Genomic DNA, 26,103 nt, shown 5'->3' on the forward strand with positions numbered 1-26,103 from the left:
ATAGGATATACAAGAGAGTCAGGTTCCGATCCTATGGAACTATGGGTTATGGGCCCACCATGTGGGTTAAAAGTAGGAAGGGTGCTGGCATCTTGCACGGTTATGATAGCAAGGCATGTCAGAGGATAGTATATCAGTTATGTTGGCAACAACATTGGTACCAAGGGCGAGGGATGAAGAGAACCATTTTCCTGCTCGTTGAACGAGCCAAACCAATAGGCAAAGTTCTCATCCATCGGTCGCTACCGGAATGTCAACAACAATAGTAACAGGGTCTTTACTGACAGAGTTGTACATTGAGGTGTTTACATAAGCAGGGAAATATTACTTCTTATATAATATATATCATAATAAGGTTTAAAAAAACCAATGGAAAGGAAAATGTAATTGTCAGATTAAACAGAACAATGGAAAGGAAAGTGTGTTTAAACACATATTTCAGGGGTATATCCTTCCCAAGGACAAGCAGAGCATGATATCCATGACAGGATAGAAGTATGAAACCATTTAGGTAAGGGGAAAGAAATTTCATGACATTACCCATATAACGGTGTTTGGATAATTGATAAATAAAATTTAATATCGTGCTTCAAACATTCTTATTGTAGATCGGATTACCACAGACATGCTTCGAGATAGCATTGACATGGTTTCAAGCAAAGGTCAGACTTTGGATACACCAAGGATCCATCGGAAACAGCTTAGAAAATAAGTCATACAATTTTAGCAAGGAAAAGATGAGGGTGCGGCCGACGGGCTCAGCCACAATCCATCGACATGCCAAAAAGGATGTATTTCCAAAATTATATGAACAAGTTTGTGTTGGGGGAAGACAAGAATGTTGTTGGTGCTGACACAAACCATCGAGAGACAAGGATGGTATTTCTCATCATGAACTCGATTGATATCCTGGAAAAGCTCAGAATGTTGATGATGATCACAACACATTTGTCGAGAGATTTCATGAAGATGTAATCGATCGGCGATGACATCCATTCAAAGGAATGATGAAGCGAAAGGTTATAGGAACCATGGGTACGACACAAACTCGAAATTAAGCTTGTTGTTCAAAGCGAAATGATAAGATGAGGAAGATCAACGTAAGCTTAGCTCATCGTCGTAAGTTGCTCCGGGCATAAGCACCAGGTAGCCCAGTTAAAAAGTTGACATGATAAAAATATAGCCGATCAGGCTAGGAATGATGTGATGGGGTATAAAACTTCATACTATCAAGTACTAGGTGTAATGCCAGCAGGTAAATCGGAGTAGAGGTTGGACAGGGGAAATGATTTGCAGAGGATAAGTAATTTTAACTTACCCAGTAAATGGGATCAAGGAGGAAATATGGTCAGGACCATAACTGCAAGGGATCCAATTTACGATACCGGAAGAATTATTCAAATGATTAAATATCCTTGCAAGGAGCTTTCATGATAAGTTCCACACCGTGTCCGTGGGCATGAACAAAAAGGTTTAGGGTCGACTCCCACTTCTATAATGCATAACCTTTCATTTTACTTCTCGCTCTTGATGAAGCTGTAGTTTTGAAATTTTATCTGACGAAAAGCCAGTAGAGTATAACCCGCATAACTTTCGAGTTCACACAGGTTAGGGAAGGCATAGGTTCAACCCCTCGGGACATCTTAGGATCATATATCATAAATTTCAAGAATAAATAACACAAGCTCAGTAGTAGAGCATGCTTGAGAAAGTAGATGATACCATTTACCAAAAGTATTATGTATCCGAGGAAAGGCTCACAAGCTTATTAAATATGAAGGACGTTGTCGAATAAAATCCGAAAAAGGGGGTCTGGTGGTCCACAAGGGATCTGACGTGGGCATCGGTATTCAACCAGAGGAAGAAAGAATGCAAGAAGATCAAATTATAGAAACAACTGACTAACTCAAAGCTCAATTGCAAAGGAATTATGAATTCCAAGACAAGGGATCAGAAGCAATGCTCTGATTAGGGATGGATAGGTAGAATAGCCTTGGGGGTACAATCAATGGCGATTTGATTGGTCGAGATCCAGCACATGTTAAAATGACGTCTGAGTCGGGAGGATGAATTCTAGGATCTGATTTAGGATTGCGAGCATTCGCGACATATTGTATCAATGGACTCAAAATGATAATGACAAAGGATGACAATAAGATTACTAGACTTATGGTATTAACCATAATGCAAGTAAGTAAGAAATTCAAGAACAATAGGCTACTGAGGATTTTCACAAGAACGAATGGTATTACGAAGACTTTTGTGAAGTGCATGAATCAACTGAGGATGAGCGGATACTCGATAGGTGCACAAAGTTATCCGTAGGGGTATTCAGGTGACAAGGAACTGCAAGGTAGTAAGCTCAAAGGATTCTCGGAACAAAGGAGAGCAGTTCAGGGCATCTGGTAATAACAAGATCAATGGGATAGAATGTAAGATTGGAAAGTGTGTGTAGTTATCCATCAGGATATTTCGGTGGTAGGGAATTGCAAAGGAAACAGGCAAAAAGCCTCGAGAGAATATCATAGAGTAACTTTGGAATCTTCTGGTGCGGCAGGCGATCATCTGTAATAAGGCGCTCTCCGAGAGGAGGTAGTTACGAGATCCTAATGTTAGAGTTAGCAAAATCGTTTAACCCGAAAGGAAGAGAGATCAGAGTCCCAGAGTATAGACGAGGAATAAAAGATCCTAATACCACCCAAATGGCGACGTGGGCCTGTAAGACACACAGCCATGTTAGTAAAAGTTTTTGTAGTGACTGGACTCAACTTCAGCCAAAGAGTGTGTAAGGGGGATTCCTACAGGCAGTCGGCTCTGATACCAACTTGTGACGCCCTCGATTCAATCATAGACTAATCATACACGCAAATGTGTACGATCAAGATCAAGGACTCACGGGAAGATATCACAACACAACTCTAGACACAAATTGAAAATAATACAAGCTTTATATTACAAGACAGGGGCATCGACGGCTCGAATACACAAGAGTCAGCGGAAGCAACAATGTCTGAGTATAGACATGAGTTAAACAAGTTTTCCTTAAGAAGGCTAGCACAAAAACAACATCGATCGAAAAGGCAAGGCTCCCTACCTGGGATCCTCCTAACTACTCCAAGTCGTCAGCGGTCGTCACGTAGTAGTAGGCACCCTCGGGGTAGCAGTAGTCATCAGTGGTGTCGTCTGGCTCCTGGGATCCGTCATCTGGTCGCAACAATCGGGTATGGGGAAAAGAGGTAGCAAAGCAGCCGTGAGTACTCATCCAAAGTACTCGCAAGACTTACATCAGATCTAAACTAATTATGCATCTGTATCAAAGGAAATGGGTTGTATCTGTGGACTAAACTGCAGAATGCCAGAAAGAAGGGGAAAGCCTAGCCTATCGAAGATTAGCATCTTCCAGCATCTTCAAGCATCTTGTAGCATGTAGAAGAGTACAGATCAACATAATGTAAAGTAGTAGTAGTGTTATCAACCTCGGCTAGAGATCCTTTCTCGACCCCCCTGCGAGAAAGAAATCCCAGAGCCATACTATCCATTTCTCATATCCATGTCTCCTCTCAAGTATCCAGTTCTAGTTGTATCGATCGGGATACAAGTCCAAGTGTCCGTTACCGTAGGACAGGCTATCGATAGATGTTTTCTTCCCTGCAGGGGTGCACCAACTTACCCACCACGCTCGATTAACTCCGGCCGGACACACTTTCCTAGGTCATGCCCGGCCTTGGCCAAACAATACGCCGCAACCCGGCCTAGGCTTAATAGAGAGTTCAAGCACGCCGGACTAAACCTATGCCCCCAGGGGTCTTGGGCCATCGCCCCGGGAACTCCTGCACGTTGCGTGGGCGGCTGGTGAGCAGACCTAGCTACCTCCTTAAAAAGGCAGGAGCTTTCTACCTCTTGAGCACTGCGTTGGTTTTCCCCGAAGAGGAAGGGATGATGCAGCAAAGTAGCGTAAGTATTTCCCTTAGTTTTTGAGAACCAAGGTATCAATCCAGTAGGAGGCTACGCGTGAGTCCCTCGTACCTGCATAAAACAAATAAATCCTCGCAACCAACGCGATAAGGGGTTGTCAATCCCTACACGGCCACTTACGAGAGTGAGATCTGATAGATATGATAAGATAATATTTTTGGTATTTTTATGATAAAGATGCAAAGTAAAATAAAAGCAAAGGAAAAAAGCAAAGGAAATAATTAAGTATTGGAAGATTAATATGATGAAGATAGACCCCGGGGCCATAGGTTTCACTAGTGGCTTCTCTCAAGAGCATAAGTATTCTACGGTGGGTGAACAAATTACTGTTGAGCAATTGACAGAATTGAGCATAGTTATGAGAATATCTAGGTATGATAATGTATATAGGCATCACGTCCAAGACAAGTAAACCGACTCCTGCCTGCATCTACTACTATTACTCCACTCATCGACCACTATCCAACATGCATCTAGAGTATTAAGTTCATGAAAACAGAGTAATGCCTTAAGCAAGATGACATGATGTAGAGGGATAAACTCATGCAATATGATGAAAACCCCATCTTGTTATCCTCGATGGGAACAATACAATACGTGTCTTGCTGCCCCTACTGTCACTGGGAAAGAACACCGCAAGATTGAACCCAAAGCTAAGCACTTCTCCCATTGCAAGATAGATCAATCTAGTAGGCCAAACCAAATTGATAATTCGAAGAGACTTGCAAAGATAACCAATCATACATAAAAGAATTCAGAGAAGATTCAAATATTGTTCATAGATAGACTTGATCATAAACCCACAATTCATCGGTCTCAACAAACACACCGCAAAAATAAGATTACATCGAATAGATCTCCACAAGAGAGGGGGAGAACATTGTATTGAGATCCAAAAAGAGAGAAGAAGCCATCTAGCTAATAAATATGGACCCGTAGGTCTGAAGTAAACTACTCACACTTCATCGGAGGGGCTATGGTGATGATGTAGAAGCCCTCCGTGATCGATGCCCCCTCCGGTGGAGCTCCGGAACAGGCCCCAAGATGGGATCTCGTGGATACAGAAAGTTGCGGCGGTGGAATTGGGGTTTTGGCTCCGTATCTGATCGTTTGGGGGTACGTAGGTATATATAGGAGGAAGGAGGACGTCGGTGGAGCAACAGGGGACCCACGAGGGTGGAGGGCGCGCCTGGGGGGGTAGGCGCGCCCCCCTACCTCGTGGCCTCCTCCTTTGTTTCTTGACGTAGGGTCCAAGTCTCCTGGGTCTTGTTTGTTGAGAAAATCACGTTCCCGAAGGTTTCATTCCGTTTGGACTCCGTTTGATATTCCTTTTCTTCGAAACCCTAAAATAGGCAAAAAAACAGCAATTCTGGGTTGGGCCTCCGGTTAGTAGGTTAGTCCCAAAAATAATATAGAAGTGGATAATAAAGCCCAATAATGTCCAAAACAGTAGATAATATAGCATGGAGCAATCAAAAATTATAGATACGTTGGAGACGTATCAGAGCTTACCAGTCCAACCCGGCGCGCGCCGCTCAGTCGCTGATGTCTATTAAGCTTCGGCTGATGCATACGACGCAGAACGCCCATACAATGCCCACGTGATGGTTAGTGCTATCAGGCCAGAGGCCCCTCGGATCAAATTCCAAATCGTAGTGGATTAGGAGCACGCGGTAACGAGCAGAGACTCACAATCGATGTGACCCCGTCGCCCCGTCTCGAGTACTTGCGGCAAGGGCTAAGAATGCCTAGCCACGCCTCGTAGTTATCTCGCGGGCACCTTCCAGGTTAACCCGACTCCACGTCACTCGCTATTAAGCTCGCGCGGGTACCCCTCAAGGCCGACCCGTCTTTAGTAGCATGGTTCAGTGTAAAGTCATAGTAACCATAGTAACTGTGTGTCTAAACATCAAAGGGAAACACCCGAGGAATCACCCTCGGTGAATTCCACTCGATGTAATCATCAAGGTGAACGTAAGAGGATCCACCCTCGAGGTTCACACTTGAGGGGTTGCATGATAGAGCCGTATCGGAAGTGGTTAAGGAGGAAATCACCCTCGATGACCTCGACCGTATAGCTACACTACAGAGGTCCCATCAGGAGTGGTGTAAGAGGTTCCACCCTCGGCACTCGATGGTAACTCTGCAGAGTCATACAACTAGGGGGGTGATGTGCGGTGTCGGGGCCTGGACATCGATCACGTTGATCGAGTCATCGGACATAAAGTGAGGCAACTGGGACAAGGTGGGTCTCTGCTGGATCTCTAACCAACCTATACTAAGCAGTTTAGGATAAGAAGGTAAGGTATGAAAGCAGGTAACAAGAACAGGCTATGCATCAGAGTAGGATCATACTTAAAGCAGTAGCAGTTCTAATGCAAGAATGAGAGGGAAAGAAATGGGCGATATCGGAATGCTCAAGGAGGGTTTGCTTGCCTGGAAGCTCTGCTAAAAAGGAAGAAGTGTCATCATCGACGTAGTCGATCACAGGGGCGGCATCGGTCTCAGGGTCTACCGGAGAGAAGAGGGGGAAGAATAACAAATATAAAGCAAACACAGCATCACAAAGCATAACATGGCAATATGATGTGCCGGGTGTGACCTAACGTATGGCTACACGATATAGGTGAAGGGGGAATTCAACCGGGAAGGTATTCCCGGTTCCGGACCTGTGTCAGACAGATGACCGGAGGGGGAATGTTCCATGTTCAGCATGCTAGGGGCATGTGACACATGAACGCACCGCATATTCGGATTCGTTGGATTTTTCTGAGCAACTTTCATGTATAAAACTTTTTCATCCGAGTTACGAATTATTTTATATGATTTTTCAAAGTTTTAAACAATATTCTGGAATTATTAATATTAACAGAAATGGGATATGACGTCAGCATGACATGTTGATGACGTCAGCAGTCAACAGAGCGGCTGACCAGGTCAAACCTGTGCAGTGGGGCCACTGGGACCCACATGTCAGCCTCTGTTAGCTTAATAGTGGATTAAACTAATCTAGCAGGGTTAATTAGGGGTGTGGGCCCCGGGTGTGAGTGAGTGTTTAGGTTAATCTAATTACTTTTATTTATAAAACGTTTATTAGACTAATTAACAAAGGAGGGACCCACTTGTCAAGGTCAACCGTGCACAGTCAGCACAGTTGACCCGGTCAATTGGTCAACAGGGCCCGCGGGACCCAGTTGCCAGTGACCCAGACGCAGCCACGTGGGCGCCACGTTGGCGCCGGCGCCGGAACAGCTCTGACGAGGCTTTTCACGGCGGCTGAATGTCGGCAAGCCTCGGATTCGCGCTACGGTGGGTCTCCGGACCCGTGGCTAGGCGCGTTCGATGCGGCTTGACGTCGCGCGCGCGATGGCGTTACCAGTTGGACTCAGGGATGGCCGGAACGTCGCCGGTGACGAGTGCGGCGGCTGGCAGTTCGGGCGCGGACGGGGATCACGCTACGGGGCTCCAAATCGACCATGGTTGGTCGCGTTCGAACGGCCACTCGACCGCGCGTCGAAGGGTGGTGGCTGGAGCGGCTGGTGCGGCCGGAGCTGGGAGTTGCGGCATCGCTGGCGGCGATGCGTTCGGGCGAGCTACGGTGAAGGTGATGCGGTGCATTCGTGAACGAGCTGAGAGGCTGGGCAAGGCGTATGCAATGTGGCGAGGCCAACGGTCGCGAGCCCGTGACCATTTGGTCATCGGAAGCACGACGGCAGCGAGCGGAGGCGGCGACGCGTTCGGGCACCCGTCGAGGTAGGTGCTAAGGGGCACCGTAGGATGCGTGTGTGCACGTGTTGTGTTCCTGGAAGCACCAGGAGCACGGCGGAGGCCTCGGGCGAGCGTGACAAGGCCATGGCCACGGCCACGGGCTCGTCGGTGGCGAACAGAACTCAGGCGCAGCAGCAGCTAGCTACGGCGCGTGACGAGGCTAATAGGAGGGGAGCAGGGTCGGAGGAGCTCACCTAGCGGCACGCACGGTGGCCCTTGGAAGGTTAGGAGCAGCAGGAGCGTCGGAGAGGAGGAAGATTGCCGGCGACCGAGGTGGAAGGGGGCGACTCGATCCGCGGCCTGCGGTGCTCCTCGAGTTCGATGGCGAGGCGTAGTCGAGGTAGAGGTCGACGGCGTGTCTTGTGGATGTGTTGGCGAGGCGCGGAGTGGGCAGTGGCCGCGGCTACAGCACCGCCATGGCGACGGCGGCGTTCGGTTGAGGTGGGGAACGAGGGGGAGTGCAAGGAGGGGTCCGGTGGGAGAGGGAGAGGCGGTGCGGGCGACGGTGGAGAGCGGGGGGAGAGGACCGAGGCGGCGGGGGATCCTTATCCCCTCGGGGCGTCGCCGGTGAAGTGATCCGGCGAGGATGAGCCCCTGTAGTGGCTCGGTCAGGGGAACAGAGAGGAGGGAGGCGACCGGGGGAGGTGGGCTGCTGGTTTGGGCTTCCCATGTAGCTAAGGCCCAGTGGGGGATACAAGGGGTTTTCTCTTTTATTTAAACAGCTTTGCTTTTCTGGTTTTTTTTATAATCAGAGATGGGTAAGAAAATATTGGACATGCCATTTTCTTTGGAAAACTATGGGAAGTGCCCCTTTTATTCCTTGGTGATATTAGACAGTGCCACAAATATTTTGGAGGCCAGAAGAATTCATTTGGTATTTTTCATAAATAGGATGGCATTTAAAAATGCTGAATTGGTGTTGTTTTAATTACTAATGCTCATCTTTGCACAAGAGTGATGTTGTGTTCCTTAACAAATAATTGTTATGGAATTTTTGACAAATGATGAACATTTTTCCAGCAACTTTTGGGCAACTTCAAACTTCACTTGAATTTGATTTGACTGGAATTTCCAAATGGGTATTGAACAAAGGTGATTAAGAATTGTTTGGGAAAATGATTAGTTTAATCACAGAGGGTTACTGTAGTATGACACTAGAAGTGTTACATTATGACTCACACATAGGGCTGCAAGAAAAGCTCGAGACTCCTGAGCTACTCGAGATCGACTAGAATTTTAGCTCGAGACTCATGAGCTACTCGAGATCGACTAGATTTTAGCTTGAGACTCGTGAGCTACTTGAGATCGACTAGAATTTTAGCTCGACTCAAGATCGACTCAAAAAGAAAGAAATGGGCTGAGTATGAGCACTTTTTGTAGCTCGATCAACAAACGAGATGATCTTAAGCTCACATTGGCTCGCTCAATTCTAGCTCGATATCGTATAATTATATGAAATAATCTTGATATATATTTAAATAAAATAAGATAATTTATTATCATATGTGTTATGTACATTTTTCTCCATTTTAGCTACTAGCAAACATGGAAGCTTAATTAAGCACGGAGATAATTTAGCATCAATATGGTACGTGGTCAGCCGTTTGTGTCAAATATCCTATTATTCTTGGCCAAATTTTTAGAGTGGAGGCACTAGTATTCAATAAGTCAATTTTTACAGTGGTTTCTTATGTTGTGTTGTGGCCTTTTTTGCATTATATTATTAAAAAAAATTATTTAGCTCGAAACTAGCTCGAGATCGTTACAAGCTGAGCACGAGCCACTTTATACCGAGCTTGCTCAAATTTTAGTATAAGCTAGGCCGAGTCTAGTCCAACACGCTCGAACTCGACTCGTTTGCAGCCCTACTCACACATACTCCCTTTCCTCTGACAAAGAAAACTTTCTTATTGGTCTCATGTCACAACAAGTCAATACAACTAGAAGAGAGTTTGACCCTCGGTTAAGAAATTAATGATGCCCTGTGGTGGAAAACTATCAATAAGACACTATGTAGATCGAAAAACATTATGTTCAATAAAATCCAAATTTATAAGATGGTTTGCTTCCCCGAAAAGGACCTTCAAAAGGCACGAATAATACCCATGTACTCCACAATATGTATTCTGGATTAATGTCACACTTTCAGTCTGAATCGCTTCGTTGTCATGCTTGATAACTGGTGACCACAAAAATAAGATCACCCTTAAGATCTTGTCACCATTGCCCACTATGTTCCACACATCAGAAAATGCCATCCACATTTATTTTCACACAACAGGGTTTGAACTTTGAACACATAAGTATTTGAAAAGCATACAACATGACGCAATAATAAAAAGCACACCAGCTTAGATTTTTTTTACATTGGTATTGTTTAGAAAATGTTTGCACACGATAGCAGAAACACAAGAATAATATTTATATAAGGAATTGAATGCCATGTCTTGTAGATCCCTACATGAAATCCGGGTGACGATTTGGTTTGAAGGAATTCTACAGGAATTTTGAAGGAATCAATTCCTTGATTTTTTTTTTCTATATAGATTGTTTGTTTTGTATGATTAGAAACCATGCTAATGAGCACCAACTTGTGGCTTGATGGTTAGGAGGGTGGTGGTACCACTTAATGCAAATTATTTTTTCAGTCGGAGGCGACATTCTAATCACTAGCGGTGCGTCTTAGAAAAAATATGACCTATTTTGCATGCAATTTCAAAGGAAAATTTTGACTGAGTCAATGCTCATAGAAATTTTCTTTGTTTCTATGACAAACTATGCGCTGCACCTAATGCTAATGAAAAGTTCCTGCATTTTTCTTGTTGTGCAATCAAACAATTTTTGTTACAAATTATGTGTTTTTGATTCTTGTAGAATTCAATATGACTTGTCATCAGAGAGAGAGAGAGAGAGAGAGAGAGAAGACAACAACATGTGTTGATTGGACTTCTCAAAGAAAATGAAAGCATGAGGTTTGAGCAAATGTTTAGATTCTCCAAAATATGAAGCAAAGAAAGGATTCCCAAAGAAATTTTCAAAGCCAATAATACAATTCAAAGGACACCACAAATTGTTTCCGTGTGATTCATTTCTTATGTTTTTTTGTGAAAAATCCTTTATTCCTACCAGACCCTGCCTTGCAAAATAGCATGTTGATCTTGACAATGTGTATGAAGTGACACAACTAAAATCAATCCCCAAGTTGAGATAAGCTTGTTGAACATACAAAACACAAGACTAAATAATGATAAAAAGTAAACATGATACACCAGTTAATAGCAAAGTTCTTCACTCGGAGGAATACAATAAGATGTACAGCAAGAGTAAGGATTCATCCCTCTAAAAAATTATGCAACCGATTGTACGCACGCAAATAATAATTTGAAGAAGGTAAAAAACATGTGGTAAACCTTGTGATAAATTATAATAGTAACAATAAGAAGAAAACCATAACACAAGGAGAGCAGCAGCATTCAACTTAAGTTGGCAGCAATGCACACCGGAGGTGGCTCCATTGTTGATTTGCACCGACTGCACAAGCATAGTGAAAGAGTATATATGCTCTAATTAATTAGCTCAAATAATGGAAGATACTTCTTTTTTTTTTGAGGGAAGATACTTCGAGTGGAAACAAAAGAGGGGAAGAGTAGAGGACTGACCTTGTTTGATGAGGTATGCATTATTGATCAGGGTCCTTCAATGGACAAAAGGACAGGTACGGGCCTATTAGTATGGCCATCGACAGCGCGTTGCCATTCGGCTTTTATTCCAACGTCGACGTCAGGATGGAGTGCGACTTCATTCAGCTGAGTCATGTGTGCGATTTTGATACCAAGTGCTCTTCCAGGAAGAAGGAGCGGCTGTGGACAGATGATATGAAGCGACACAAGACAAGGCAGCGCGCCATCTTGGATCGTTATGTCTATTAGCATTGGATCATTGAACACGATGGATAACCGCCCAATGCTTATGAGGTGATCATACCATATGTCGATGAGCCCGAGGTTGTCTTCAATAAGCTTGAGATATTTCAGTCCCCCCACGAAGCTCAGCCCTTCTCGAATAACCTCCCAACGCAGGCCAGTCGACCAAAGGCACAGCTCCTCAAGTGCACTTAGCTCTGCAACAAACGGAGGGAGTTGGCTCAATTGACCGTGCAGCTTGAGCGAATCGAGCTTGCCCGCGACTGCGTCTATTTCATCCACGAACTCTCTCGGGCATGCTCCGAAGTCGATCGACAGGGACCGCTTAAGATGAGGCGCTCCGGCGCCATCACCGATGATTTCCTAATGGCCTTTGAAAGAACTCCCAGGTTTTCTTGGCTTGCGTCGGATTTGCACCATATCTTCACCTTCCGCAACTGCCGCATAAGACTCAGCAGCTGTTGAAATCCATTTCTCCCACCGATGACAAATCCTGACAGCGTCTCCAGCACACTCTTATTAGCTCTCAGAAACCTCTCTACATCTGATCTCCAAACAAAGAAATCCCTTCTAGAAAGCTGGAACTTGCCAAGGAGGTGCTTCAGTTTGGGAAGCAGGAGGACTTCTTTGTACACCGTCACTATTCCATCAGCATCGTCACAATTTGAGCTTCCACTCAGGTCGAGTGTCTCTAGCTGATTCAGCTTCCCGATTTCCCTTGGAACCCGATCAATGATGCCTGATTTGATGCTCAGGTATTTCATCAGCTCCTGGTTGTAGATAGCCTGAATATGGCCATCACTCAGGTGAGCACATTCTTTTAGATCCAGCACTCGCAGCACTTTATAATTGGAAAAACGTAGAACATCTTCATCGAGATCCCCCGCAGCAGTAGAGAATACCGCCAACGTCCGGACATCAGATAAACTCTCAGGCAAATTCAGTGGAACATTTGCACAAGGATGCACAGATAGCCTGCGAGGGTGTCCCTCCGGCATTTCGGCAGACGCACCGTGACATAACAGTATGAAATTCTCGGACATGGACCGTTGGGAGATGTACTGACGAATCGTGTTGCCAGTAGGCTGGCATCTCTTCACCTTCCCATTGCTGCTTTTCTGGGTGGACCTGATGATACTGGACTCCATGAACTTGTCCAAATTGCTGATTGCGGATTGTTCTCTTCCTACTAGCCCTTCCGCCGTCCATCTCCTCATGAGGGGCTTAGTCCTGACATGATAATTGGGTGGGAACAAGCAGAAATATAGCAAGCAGTTGAGGTAATCACCATCATGTTTACCCCTCATCAAACACTGAAGATTCTCAATCTCTGCCGGGACAGCAGCAGCAGGCTCTTGTGCTGCAGCCCCTTGTACAGGAATAAAGCCAAACGTATGTATCCGGTGAGTCGTTCCCTTTGAGCTCTCCTTGAGTCGGGCAATTTTGTCTGCAAAATCAGCATCGGTCGTCATCTTGGCGTTGAAGCAGTCTATACAGTCTTCGATGTCACATGCCAAGGCCCTCAGTTGTGCAAAATATTCTGCCCGCAAGAAACTCATAGGCCGTACATGGTCGGCATGATCTAGCATGGTAGCTTTGATCGAGTTGAGATCCGCACTGATGCTCCTAGCATCGGTGTTCGGCCTCCCCTTCACGCTGTTTAGCTTCAACACGGCGACCCCAGCTACCGCGCTAAATGCCGCCACAGCAAACTCCATCGATCTCTCTTTCCTTGCTTCCACAGATCACTCCTCCTGTCCTCCCTAGATCTGCATATGCACGGCAAATAGGGGTTAGTGTTGCCTGAAATGGAAGAGGGAAGGAGAGGGAAGGGGGCAGAACTTCTCTACCTTGGTGGAGGAGGGAGCTTCAGAGTTCTCCTCTCAGCTGCGGTGACTTGATGGTCGACTCATGGTCATTACAATTCTTTCTATCAAAAAAAAATCCTGTCCTATACTGTTGTTCAGAAAAAAAATTGACATGAGAGACGGTTTTTTTGGACGAGCGGTGGTTCCATGGAGCAGAGGCGAACCGGTGAACCAGTTGCTTGGCCGGTTCACTCACAGCTCACAGGTCCGGTCTTCTAAGCACCCAAATCCTTCCTCTCCTTCCCCGTGTATGTAGAGGGGATAGGGGCCTGTTGAGTTGTGTTGTTTCACTTTGTCCACGCACTACTTTCTCTGCCATCTGATAGCCTCGTCAAAATCGAGATTTCCCTGGTACTGTTTCCCTCCCGAGCTTCCTTTGTCGTGCATCCATAGACAACTACAAACAAAAACTAATCATCTGGTTGTCTTTGAGGAGTCGATAATCATTCGTGGTTCTTGCTTCAGATGGAGATGGCGCTGGCGCAGATGGAGGCTCTAGATGCCGTGCTCCTGATGGCGAGGATAGCGGCCGACCCTGATCTTCAAGCAGCGATGCAAGCTCATGTTACTGTTATGCTGGGTCCGTCGGTCCTCCTCCTCCGGGATCTTGATTCTTCCGGACAGAGTCTTCTCGGTGCAGAGGAGCTTCGTCTTCTTCGAGATGCTCTCAGGGAAGTATGCATCCCCCTGAAGAGTATGTCGGAAGACGACGGCGCTAGCTTCATGGCCAGATGGTGGATGAAGATAGTTCGGGAGCTTTGTTATGACACGCAGGATTACCTCAACTTCGTCCAAAGTGCTCGAGATCGTCCTGATTTTTCAGAGTTACCTGATCGTGCCAAGGCTGTTTATTCAGGCTTACTTGCTCGTGCCATTGATGCAAGGGAAAGACGCAGAGGTTTCCAGTGGTCTCCCAAGACCACCCGGTCTGACACGCAGGAAGCCTTCGACCGCCGCTTCTCCAAAGCTTTGGCCCGGGTGTCGGGTTCCTTGGGTGTCTGTACCACACCTGGTGCCGTGGTCGTGGAGGCCCCAAACAAGCTTGTCGAGCTGCTAGCTTTAGACGACGATGTCGACGACAAGACACTCAAGGTGATACCTATAATTGGATGTGCAGGTACAATAAACTATCTTCAACTCGAATGTCTCAAGTCTTTTTCTGCCCGGCCCATTAATACTAGCTAGAACATATGCCAAGTTTCTTTCATCTTCTTTCAGGTGTTGGAAAGACAACAGCTGCCAGAACCTTGTATCACAAGCATGGAGGGAAATTTCAGTGCCGGGCTTTCGTAAGTGCGTCTCAGAATCCAGATATGAGGGGGATCCTTACCAGCATGCTCGCACAACTGAAGGCACCATGGCCCCCTGGCTTTCCTGATGTGCTGGACCTTATTGGTGCTATCAGCAAGCATCTCCAAGGCAAAGGGTGATTAATCTCAACTATACTGTCTAAATAAGCAAATTATGTGTTCTCTTCTCATAAATAAAAGCATAGACATATTTTACGAGGTTCCGGTTATGGCGTGTCAGGCACTGCCAAGCATTTTGAGAAATTATGAATATTATTAATGGGTGTTTACCCGCAAAAGAAAATTGTAGCACTTGCTCAGGTGAACGCAGGCAAATTAATATATATGCTGCCACTTGAGCAAGATATATATAATTTGTTTTTTTTTGTTCTGACCTAACATACAAAATTATGCAGGTACTTCATCGTACTTGATGATTTATGGACTGCATCGGTATGGCATATTGTTAGCCGCGCTTTTCCTCGTGGTGGTCACGGCAGCAGAATAATAACAACTACACAAGTGCATGACGTAGCACTGGCATGCTCTGGTTATCACTCGGTCCGTATATATAAGATGGAACTTCTTGATGAATATGAATCTCGAAAGTTATTCTTCCGTAGGGTGTTTAGCTCTGCCCCTGGAGATGGTTGTTCTCCAGCTACCAAAGAAGTCTCATACGAGATTATCAGGAAATGTGAAGGTTTACCATTAGCAATTGTAAGTATAGCTGGTCTGTTAGCAAGCGAATTAAGCATCGTCATGGAGGATTGGAGGCACATACAGAATTCTTTTTCCTCTACTTCCGAAGGGATGAACGATGTTTTAAACCTTATCTACAATAGTCTTCCACCTGGTTTGAGGACATGCTTGCTATATCTGAGTATGTATCCACAGGGCTACGTGATGAAGAAGGCTGAGTTGGTGAGGCACTGGGTAGCCGAAGGTTTTTTCGGTGATGTGGAAGGGACAGTCACAATGAAAATTGCTGAGGGTTATTTTGATGAGCTTGTCAGCAGAGCAATGGTCCAAGCAGTGGACACCAATCATATTGGCGAGGTGTTGTCATGTACGGTTCACCATTTGGTACTGGATTTTATTAGGTCCAAATCCTTGGAGGAGAATTTTGTCACCACTGTGGACTATTCTGAATCAATTCTAGCAAACACTGATAAAGTTCGTCGATTATCCATCCAGTTTGGAGGGGTAAAAAGCGCATACATTCCAGAAACCATCATAACATCGAAAGTTCGGTCACTTGCATATTGGGGTTTCTTCAAGTGTGCGCCTCCTTCCATTATGGATTATGGATTTCTGTATTCTGAATCTTCATATTTGGGCTGATGAAGACAATGAGATTTTTGACCTCATTGGAATCACAAAGCTTTCTCTTCTGAAGTATCTCAAGATTGAATGTAATATCACCGTCAAACTTCCAGACAGGATTGGAATGCTCCGATACTTGGAGACACTGGAAGTAGATGCAAGATTGTTTGCTGTTCCATCAGATATGGATAATCTGGAGAGGTTACTGCACCTTCGCCTTCCGAGCGAGTCTATTCTGCCCCAAGAAGTTGCCCGCGTGAGATCTGTTCGCTCTCTAGGGTATCTTGGCCTTAGCTTGCTCACCACTGAATTTGTTAGATCTTGTACGGCTGACCAATCTGCAGGATCTTCACCTCACCTGTTATACTGTTCAGCCAGCTCACCTTCCTGAGCGAGTCTATTCTGTCTCAAGGAGTAGCCCACATGTCATCTCATCGCATGTCGTATTTTGGTATCATCCGTTCCATAACAGAGAATTCTAACCTCCAGGATCTCGAGCTCACCTGTTCTATGGTACAGCGAGCAGAAACTCTGAAAAAGAATGTGCAAATCTTAGGCTCGATTGTTGAGAAGCTTAGCTACTTGCACACCATAACTTTGGTGGCTGCTTCAGTCTCCTCTCATGAGGATGATGCTCAGGCTGCACCTGCAAGCATAATTATTCCCCCTGATGGCTTTAACATGGCGTCTCCTCCTCCAGACCTGCTTCTACAGAGGATCGAGCTGTCGCGGCACTGCTGCATCTTCTTCTGCATACCTAAGTGGTTTGGAGAGCTAAGGAAACTCTGCATCCTAAAGATTGCAATTAGGAGTCTGTCGACGAGTGGTATCGAAATCCTGGAAAGAATGCCAGCCCTCGCTGCTCTCACCCTGTATAATCAGACAACTCCCACAGAAAAGATGATCATGACTGACGGGGGATTCTATAGACTCACGTACTTCAAGTTCTTGTGCGCTGCACCATGCCTGTCATTTGCACAGGGAGCAATGCGCAGACTCCAAAACCTCAACCTAGGATTCAACTCAAAAGAATGGAGATCGGATACCATTGAAACTGTAGGCTTGAGTCACTTGAGAAGCCTTACGGATGTATGTGTAAGACTTGGCGCTGGGGCTGCTGACAACTTCAACGTAAAAGTTGCCGAGTCGACATTGGAGGCTGTCGTCAGGAATCACCCCAACTCTCCTAGGATGAGAATCAAATTTGTGGATGTGATTTTTGATGGTGAGGAGGATGAGAACACCGCGACTCACGAGAATCAAGAAGGCAAGGAAAGCAGGTACGGCTTTTTCTTCCGTTTACAAGAATTTTGTAGGGGTTTTAAAGGATAGGAATTTTATAAAAGGATTTCTTTGTAGGAATAGAATCTCATTCCTGTCCAGCATAGAAACCAATCCTTTCTATTTCAAAGGAAAAAAAAAAGCATTAGCCTAGACCCAAACCCAATGAAAAAAAATCATATGCTATGAATCAGATGAATCTTTAAAGAATTTGACATACTTGTCACCTCACTTCATATGATTTTCCAATTTTGATGATATGCCTATTCAATGAACCAAAAGAGACCTCAACAGGGCGTTCATCATTTTTCCTTCAATCGTGACAGGTCTGCCAGAGGCCAAGATGGCAAACAATATGCAACAAGGGACAGGCCTCAACAATGGTGGCCACCAATGACCGCACCAACGCACTACAAAGCGGCATCGAGGAGCACACCAATGTGGGCCAGAGCATTATCAAAGGCAGTACCACCACCAAGGGCAGCAGTACCGCCTCCCACCAGCTCTAGCCCATCAAAGCCGTTGCCATCTTCCTCCCGCAACAGCCCACCAAGGTCGAGGCCACATGGCTCCCGCATCAGCCCTCCCCGACCCACGAGCCCGCCCCAACCCAAGCGCTAAGCTTTTGGTATGATTATTTCTTCTTCGTGCACCAAAAAAAGATGACACTGTTAATGTACCATTTACAGCCTTGCTCAAGTTTTCTAAGCTCTTAGTATGATTTTCCTAAGGACATAAGAGAGTGTCGATCTGTTCTTTCTTGTCATGAAGTCCATCCGATACCTACTTTCTTCCCTCTAGAAACTCTCTTGTGCTGGAATCTAACTTATTCAAACTCAGAACTGGGCCAGGTGCTTATTTTCATCCCTGACCCAAGCAAGGGGTTGAGCGCATCATCCCGCTTATTAGTGCCGGGGACATCCGACGGACAGACGGTGCGTCGAGACGATGCACCAAGCGGTGAACCGTGCAGCGGGACGAACGGGCATCCGAGGAGCAGTCCCCACCCTGATGCCATCCAAACTGATCAGCTGTCTAAATATTACAGCATCTATTCTACATCCGTATGTACACATGTCCAATTTTCTTGTGCACTCAGTTCTGTACTGTGTTATCTTATAGGCTGGCATTTAAAAAAAAATCGAAAAGAGGATGTACCCCTCGGCCTCTGAGTGATGCACACAGCCTTATAGGCTGGCATTATACACTTGATACTTCTGTGACCATGCCGCGAGCTACATGATCGATATGTTTGAAGTGGAGAAGAGATAAACATATATGTCATACGAGAAAAGGAAAGAATGTTTCTGTTGTAAATAATTAGAGAATTTGAGTGCTCTGAGTGACTTACTTAGGTTTTAAGACAAAACAAATAGGGCTTGTGTGGCATAGGAGTCATGAGCACAGCACCAGAATAGCGCCCAAGCACAGCCTCCAAACCCCAAAACAATATCAACTAAAATTTGAAATTCAACACGTGAATTCTACCAACATCACCAGAGCAGAACTCAGGAATCAGCATTAAAAATCTCGATCGGGATTGACAAATCCCACAAACCTAAATTCACCACTCATCATGAGTACATCAAACAATGCAAATTTATTGAACACTCACAAAACACTACCAGGTTTTCAGGTGCTGCGAATGCCATTGCACTCGCTGGAGTTCAAACAGGGACACTATAATTAGGCTTACATCTATGTCAATAACTATTTCGAAACAGAAGCAAGGTGTCTCGCCATCTTGGCAAACCCACAATATCCTAAGCTTTTTTCTTGGGAGAGGAGGCGGCAGCTGCTGTGTGTTTTGTGCATATGCACAAATTGATCATTCTATGTGTTCTGGTCTTATCCTATAAAAAGGTTCCGATAGCTAATCAATGAGAATAGTAATGATTAACTACTGATCTTCTCACACGACAAAAAGAGAAGAAAATCAGATTCATCTCCAGAATGATGAAAGCACTGCAGAAACACTGCTAATCTAACTACTGTTTTGCACTAACTACCTAATAAATTCAAAGAACCTCACAAAACACTACCAGGTTTTCAGGTGCTGCGAATGCCATTGCACTCGCTGGAGTTCAAACAGGGACACTATAATTAGGCTTACATCTATGTCAATAACTATTTCGAGACAGAAGCAAGGTGCCTCGCCATCTTGGCAAACCCACAATATCCTAAGCTTTTTTCTTGGGAGAGGAGGCGGCAGCTGCTGTGTGTTTTGTGCATATGCACAAATTGATCATTCTATGTGTTCTGGTCTTATCCTATAAAAAGGTTCCGATAGCTAATCAATGAGAATAGTAATGATTAACTACTGATCTTCTCACACGACAAAAAGAGAAGAAAATCAGATTCATCTCCAGAATGATGAAAGCACTGCAGAAACACTGCTAATCTAACTACTGTTTTGCACTAACTACCTAATAAATTCAAAGAACCTCACAAAACACTACCAGGTTTTCAGGTGCTGCGAATGCCATTGCACTCGCTGGAGTTCAAACAGGGACACTATAATTAGGCTTACATCTATGTCAATAACTATTTCGAAACAGAAGCAAGGTGTCTCGCCATCTTGGCAAACCCACAATATCCTAAGCTTTTTTCTTGGGAGAGGAGGCGGCAGCTGCTGTGTGTTTTGTGCATATGCACAAATTGATCATTCTATGTGTTCTGGTCTTATCCTATAAAAGGGTTCCGATAGCTAATCAATGAGAATAGTAATGATTAACTACTGATCTTCTCACACGACAAAAAGAGAAGAAAATCAGATTCATCTCCAGAATGATGAAAGCACTGCAGAAACACTGCTAATCTAACTACTGTTTTGCACTAACTACCTAATAAATTCAAAGAACCCATCACAGGCCAGCTATATCCAGTACAAGTAAGCCTCCAAACACCACAAAGAGGTAACTGAAATTTGAATTTAACACATCGCCAGAGTGGCTGAATTCAGAAATAAGCATCAATGATCTTTGATTGGCAAATCCGCACAAATCTCATTCCTCTGTTAAGGAGACGTCAAGGGCATCATAAATCCGCACAAATCTCATTCCAAACAAAGAGCATCACAAAACACTTCCAGTTTACTGAGGCAAATTTCTTGAGCCACAAATCTCATTCGAAATCACATCCTATTCACCACACACCATGGCGTATATCAAACAAGGCAAATTTATTGAGCATCACAAAACACTTCAGGTTTCAGGTTGGCTGCAAGAAGCTGCAGGTTTTGCAGCTGCCACGCACTCGCTGGCATTCAAGCAGCTAGAACTATAGTTACAGACTTGCGGGTAGAAAGGTCGATAATGGCTTCAAAACAGAAGGTTTCTAACCACAATATAGAACTGACTTGATCACGCATTCTGCAAGCTACTTATATAGTGCATACCAGAGAGAGTAAACATTTCTGATGATTTGCTAGGCTGTTCGCAACACTAGCGCAAAGGAGATGATTTACATGCTGTTCCAGTTATCTAACACACCTTCAGTAGGCTTGTGATCCATTTGAAACAGCTCAGCGGCCACAACTGATCATCATTTCTTCGTTTCGGTGCCGCCACGTCAGGTCACTGAAGCTGGGTGTATCAATATGGCCGCGGTGGATAAGCTCCGGGGTACGGCGCTGCATAAGATTCAGTGAGATGATCAGATTAGTTCACCTGATTAGAGTCATGAAAACGGATGGATTTATCTAAGCTCATTAAGATCTTACCAGGTGGATAAGGGGATTGTGCTGCTGAAGGTGGTGGGTAGGGTTGCCCATATGGCTGTGGCGGGTAAGGTTGCTGCCCATATGGCTGTGGTGGGTACGGTTGCCCGTATGGCTGCGGTGGATACGGTTGTCCATATGGCTGTGGTGGGTGACTTGTAGGAGGACCTCCCTGCTGCGGGTATGGCTGCTGAGGAGGCGGAGTTGGGTATGGCTGCTGAGGAGGCGGAGTTGAGTACGCAGAAGGAGCAGGATATGGTGCGTGGCTAGGAGCTGGATAAGCTTGGTGCGGTGGGGGTGCTGCAGCATATGCTGAAGGCGCTGGGTACGAAGCTGAGGAGGCACCGTATGGCGAAGGAGCGTACTGGCCAGAAGTTTTACCTGCCATCTTGTTCTTCTGATATACACAAGAGAAAAACAATGAGGCAATGACACATTAACAGAAACAATTAAACAATGACCAGTGATCAGCCTCTCACTCACCATTGCTGAGACATCAAAGTGCATGATAAGTTTAACTTCCCCAGCAGACCTGCACAGGTTGACCTCAGTGTCAGGAAATCTGCAAGTGACAGTAGGAGAAAGGTATTACAGTACGCATATGTAACAAAACACCTACTTCATATGGCGTGTCTGGAGGGGCCATGAGGAATCATCGTAGCCACTTGTGAGCACCTTGTTCAGCGGAACCCTGCATGCAGAAACGCTCAGCCATCAGTCGCTTTACTCGGTAACAGTATAATGACTAAAGTGAGCTGCATCGTAATGTACAAACCTGCAGCTGCCAATGAAGTCATCGGTGTTGATTGTGTTGCTGTTCCACACGTTGATACTCAGCTCGCGGAGCCCCTCGATGAGTGGTATATGAAACTTCTCGTCGAAGGACGGGTTCCTTCCCCCATCTGATTGTATTAAGAAAAAAACAGTAAGCTTATGGAGGTCAAATATGTACCAACTTTGGAAATGTCCTAGTTCACACCGGAAAAAAAAATGCCCTGGCACTCCACATTAATTGAAAGTCAAGGGGTGATAGTCTCCTAGATTAATAATATGTTATGAAATGCAGATCGAAGAATCTCTTGGAAAAAGAGGAGGACTTGTTCAGGTCAACTCTAGGATGGATGAGAGTGCATTTTCTATTCGGCATAGTAACTGCAAGATAGACCGGAAAAAGAACTTTCCTACAGGGCTCTAATCTAGGCTTGGGTACTTTTATAAGGAATGGTTTCAGTTTCATAGAGAACAAAATAAAAGGGAATTGCACACCATACCAGTTTGCTGTATTTAAGTCCTTGTCTGCATAAGGAAGGCCCGGTAGCAAATTTCAATAAGGATATAAGAAATGGTAACACATTGACATTGGCAAATAGCGTTCCAAATAATTGAATTGCCCAACTTCTAGAACCAGCCGAGCATCCTGAGAGCATCACTCGAAACATATAGAGGTGGATGCCAAATTGTACTACTACAAAGGAAATAGGATTCCTTCAGTACAAGTAATGAGTAGCACTATCGCGTACAACTTTATTCATAGGACGCGCATCAAACAAAGTTAAAAGAATATATTCTCAAATCGACATGAGTATCTTATGCCAAGCTAGGGTGCCATTTTTTCCACCAGCTAGCAGACGTGAAAGAAACAAAAACAACCACGACATTGCATTTCTGCAAAAACTAGGATGAGTAATGTGGGCCGCTAGTGTGTAGAATCATATTCATCAGGGGCGCAGCGCATCAAACAAAGATAGAAGAATATATTCCCATCGACCAGAGTATCTTATGCCAATCTACGGTGGCGTGATTATTTTTTTACTGTAATCTAGGGTGGCGTGATTATTTTTTTACTGTAATCTAGGGTGGCACGAATCCACCAGGAGGTGTGCAAGAAACAAAAATGTCCTCCTCATCACGAGACGCGTGATCTTCGCAAAAAATAATAGGAGGCAGAGTACCCCTATCGAATACATGGACTCCAAGGAGATAGACAATGATCACGCATGCAACCGACGAAGATATAGAAACATCATAATCCTATGGTGTCAGCTCAACTGCAATAATGTCGGCTTCCATGAATGAACAGTATTACTGTTAGATTACTACTAGTGTTTTTACTAAGAGTGGGCTGAGTATGAGAGCAGTCAGTTGACACCAGTCCTAATAATGACAAGCACATGTTTCAGAAGAGCAGCCCGTATAGTAATCAAACAGTGGGCCATGCTGTAGCAAACTGTAAGTGCGCTTGAGAACTAGTCGTTGGTTGGGCGTGGTTACCCAACCACCGCGTGGTGCTGGTAGGTGCAACTACTGAAACGAATTGAGTCGAGCATGCTGATTAATCGATTGAACAGACTAAATTGGCGACAGACTATACAATACACTAGATGATGACTCGGGTGAGTCTAGTTCAAATTTGGAGTGAATTCAGTTTGAATAGCACCAGTCTTGGGCACCTAGGCTTGGGCAGAGGTTGTCGACGCGCAAACTGCTGGAAGGACCAAATTGAGCAGTGAGGATTGCTTATAGCAAAGTATATAGTATAACTCGAAGATGAGAAGACGTCGCTGCTCCTGCTCCTCGAGAAGAAAGAAGAGGCAATGCTGGCATGGTCGCTCGCCCACCGTTGTTGGTGCAACTAACGCGGGATGGCGCAACTAGCGAAGAAGAAAGTGGGTTCGGTACGCCCTCCTCGATGAACAGGTCATTGCTAGTGTACACTGAGTCTCCTGTAGAACAAGGAAGAGGCAATGCTGCAGCCACCGTGCGTGGGCAAAGGCACGACGATAACTGGAACAGATTGGGCCCAATGAAGAGATTAAATTGTTGTGGCCAGACAGATTAGTTGCGCATTGCGCTAGCTAGACCCCCAGTTCAAATGCCACCAGTTTTGACTTCTTTTTTTTGATTTGAAGAGCAGGAGGAGTATGTGGCCACGCACGCATAACGTCATACAGCCATGGTGCACGAGAAGGTGAAGCAAGCACGGAAAAATGGCGTACCGGTGCAGGTGCGGGTGCGCAGCTTGGTGGTGGCGTAGTCGACGATGACGTAGGGGTCCTGGCGCGAGAAGAACTCGGTGTCCCGCAGCTTCCGGCACCCCGTCACTGGTTGACACGAAATTGAGTTGAGCAAAAGGGGCCTCCAGTCCACCCGCGGCGGGGAACCAATCAACCAACCAATCAAGCGAGCGAGGGAGTGGGAACGGGGGAGGGAAAGGAAGGAGTATTCCTACCTCTGACCTCGAGGAGCAGGCCCTGGATCGACATGGGCGGTTGAATCGTCGGCGGCGGCGGCAAAAGGGGGCGCGGGCTGAGATAGGGAGAGAGGGAGGCGAAAGCGACCTTTGCTGCTGGTGTGATCCAAGATGGACGAGGGCGCGGGGGCTCTTTATTGCCCGCCCCCCGCCCGACGACGCGTTTTCTGCCCTTCCGAAAACAATAATCACGTACGGACGCGCTTTGCTGTCTCTCACAAGCGGATTGGATGCAGCTTTGTCACGCCCGGCTTGGCGTCGCTTGCACGTGACCACCACGACGGGCGTTGTTTGTTGCCCCCGGTAAACCGCGCCGCCTGCGCGTTGGGTCCGTATTTCTCGCCTTGCAAGCAAAGCTGCCATATGTATCTGTAGTCGTGGATGGAATTTCCATCCCAAGCAATGGGTATCGTCCGCGAACATAGAAATACTACTACTCGGTAGCAATGCAAGGGGAAAAGGGAAACACACGGGAGTCGAGGCGGTCCAGACTCAAGTCAAGTCAGCAACGGATCGATGCTAGTAGTAGTATAGTATGCACAACAACGGATAGATCCCTCGAAAGAAAAAAGAACAACGGATAGATGCTGTTATGGTGGAGCTGCGATGGTACGATGCCGCTGCCATGTGAGACAGTTTCCCTCCAACGCCCACGCGGTAGGTTCACAGTCGGTCAAGTCCAGTCAACGCACCAGGCAAGCGGACACGCGCACAAGTTTTGTGCAATCTGTGATCCGCTTGTCCGACAGCCCGCCTGCCCATCCTAGTGAAAATGGACAAAAATGACCTTTATCTCAAACTTCAACACAAAATGGCTCCAATCTAAAAATATTTCACGAAATGGCCCCTTTTGCATGACGCCCCTACATGTCGCTACCATGGCGCTCTAGCCCCGGGCGTCATGCTCTCTAGCATGGCGCCCTAGCCACGGGCGTCATGCAAAAAGTGGGTCATTTCGTGAAATAATTTCAGATTAGGGTCATTTTGTGTTCAAGTTTCAGATAAGGACCAATTTTGTTCATTTTCACCGCATCTTATACCATGGTTGGTGAACCATATTACTGGATTTGGTACAAGTCTACTAGCGACGATAAGCATTCTCAGGGGACGTTCCTGTCAGCTAGAAGGCACATGCATCTTTCTCAAAGGTTCTTTTTTTTTTTTGAGTCAATTACACTACAGGTGCTAAAACTTGCACAAGAAATCACTTTAGCACCAAAACTTGCGGCGTACATTAAACTGGTGCTGAAACTTAGTTTTAGCGTGCATATACAATGCAAATCATGTTTGTGTACAAACATGGTGCTGACTAGGTATGCCACGTGCCATGGGACCCGCTGTCAGCCACTCAACGAAAGAGATAAGACGTGTGGCCTATTATTTTGTGGAAAACCCTCGATTTTTTTTCTTTCGAATAAGCCCCTGACGCCTGTCGGTCCATCTGTCAGCGGCCAATAACATTCGATACCGTGACCTGCAGCGAGGAGGGTCATGTGCCTCACCAACGCACCAACAAATGGTTACGTAATTTACAATATCCTTTAGATCGTATAAATAGGCTGGAGACCGTACGGCCCCTTTTGCACTTCTATATACTACATAATTATTTTGTTAAAAGCATGAACATTTTAAATATATATTACTATTTATTTAAATATATCAAAACTTATATAACTAATTGACATTTTTATTAAACTTGAAAATT

The 26,103-nt window shown here is 45.4% G+C and overlaps 2 protein-coding genes and 1 pseudogene across 3 annotated transcripts; 1 reads left to right on the top strand and 2 right to left on the bottom strand.

Annotated features, from left to right (window-relative positions):
• Positions 1-11,013: 11,013 nt before the first annotated feature.
• On the bottom strand, positions 11,014-14,261 carry LOC123149593 (disease resistance protein RGA4-like). The gene is made up of 3 exons (XM_044569283.1): positions 13,517-14,261; positions 11,403-13,435; positions 11,014-11,274 (listed from the first exon to the last, which is right to left on the bottom strand). Exon 2 carries the CDS (start codon positions 13,382-13,384, stop codon positions 11,936-11,938), a length of 1,449 nt encoding a protein of 482 aa, XP_044425218.1. The 5' UTR covers positions 13,385-13,435; positions 13,517-14,261; the 3' UTR covers positions 11,014-11,274; positions 11,403-11,935.
• LOC123149594 (disease resistance protein RGA5-like) lies at positions 14,021-18,691 on the top strand (annotated as a pseudogene).
• Positions 18,692-20,594: 1,903 nt separating this feature from the next.
• Positions 20,595-24,606, bottom strand: LOC123149595 (vegetative cell wall protein gp1). Of its 2 annotated transcripts, XM_044569284.1 has the most exons (7): positions 24,378-24,606; positions 24,145-24,249; positions 21,924-22,050; positions 21,768-21,839; positions 21,632-21,680; positions 21,152-21,545; positions 20,595-21,061 (listed from the first exon to the last, which is right to left on the bottom strand). In XM_044569284.1, exons 1-7 carry the CDS (start codon positions 24,409-24,411, stop codon positions 21,024-21,026), a joined length of 819 nt encoding a protein of 272 aa, XP_044425219.1. In that variant the 5' UTR covers positions 24,412-24,606; the 3' UTR covers positions 20,595-21,023. The 2 variants fall into 2 exon arrangements, with proteins under 2 accessions (XP_044425219.1, XP_044425221.1); XM_044569286.1 differs by lacking the exon at positions 24,145-24,249 and having other exon boundaries at positions 24,378-24,532.
• Between the last annotated feature and the right edge of the window lie 1,497 nt (positions 24,607-26,103).

The sequence above is a fragment of the Triticum aestivum genome, chromosome 7A (assembly GCF_018294505.1).
Source record: "Triticum aestivum cultivar Chinese Spring chromosome 7A, IWGSC CS RefSeq v2.1, whole genome shotgun sequence".
Lineage (NCBI taxonomy): Eukaryota > Viridiplantae > Streptophyta > Magnoliopsida > Poales > Poaceae > Triticum > Triticum aestivum.

Coding starts and splice junctions, on each gene's coding strand:
- LOC123149593 (XM_044569283.1), bottom strand. CDS start 13,384: ATGGAGTTTGCTGTGGCGGCATTTAGCGCGGTAGCTGGGGTCGCCGTG.
- LOC123149595 (XM_044569284.1), bottom strand. CDS start 24,411: ATGTCGATCCAGGGCCTGCTCCTCGAGGTCAGAG. Junction 21,840..21,923: donor GACTTCATTGGCAGCTGCAG/GTTTGTACATTA, acceptor TTCTGCATGCAG/GGTTCCGCTGAACAAGGTGC. Junction 21,062..21,151: donor ACAATCCCCTTATCCACCTG/GTAAGATCTTAA, acceptor AATCTTATGCAG/CGCCGTACCCCGGAGCTTAT.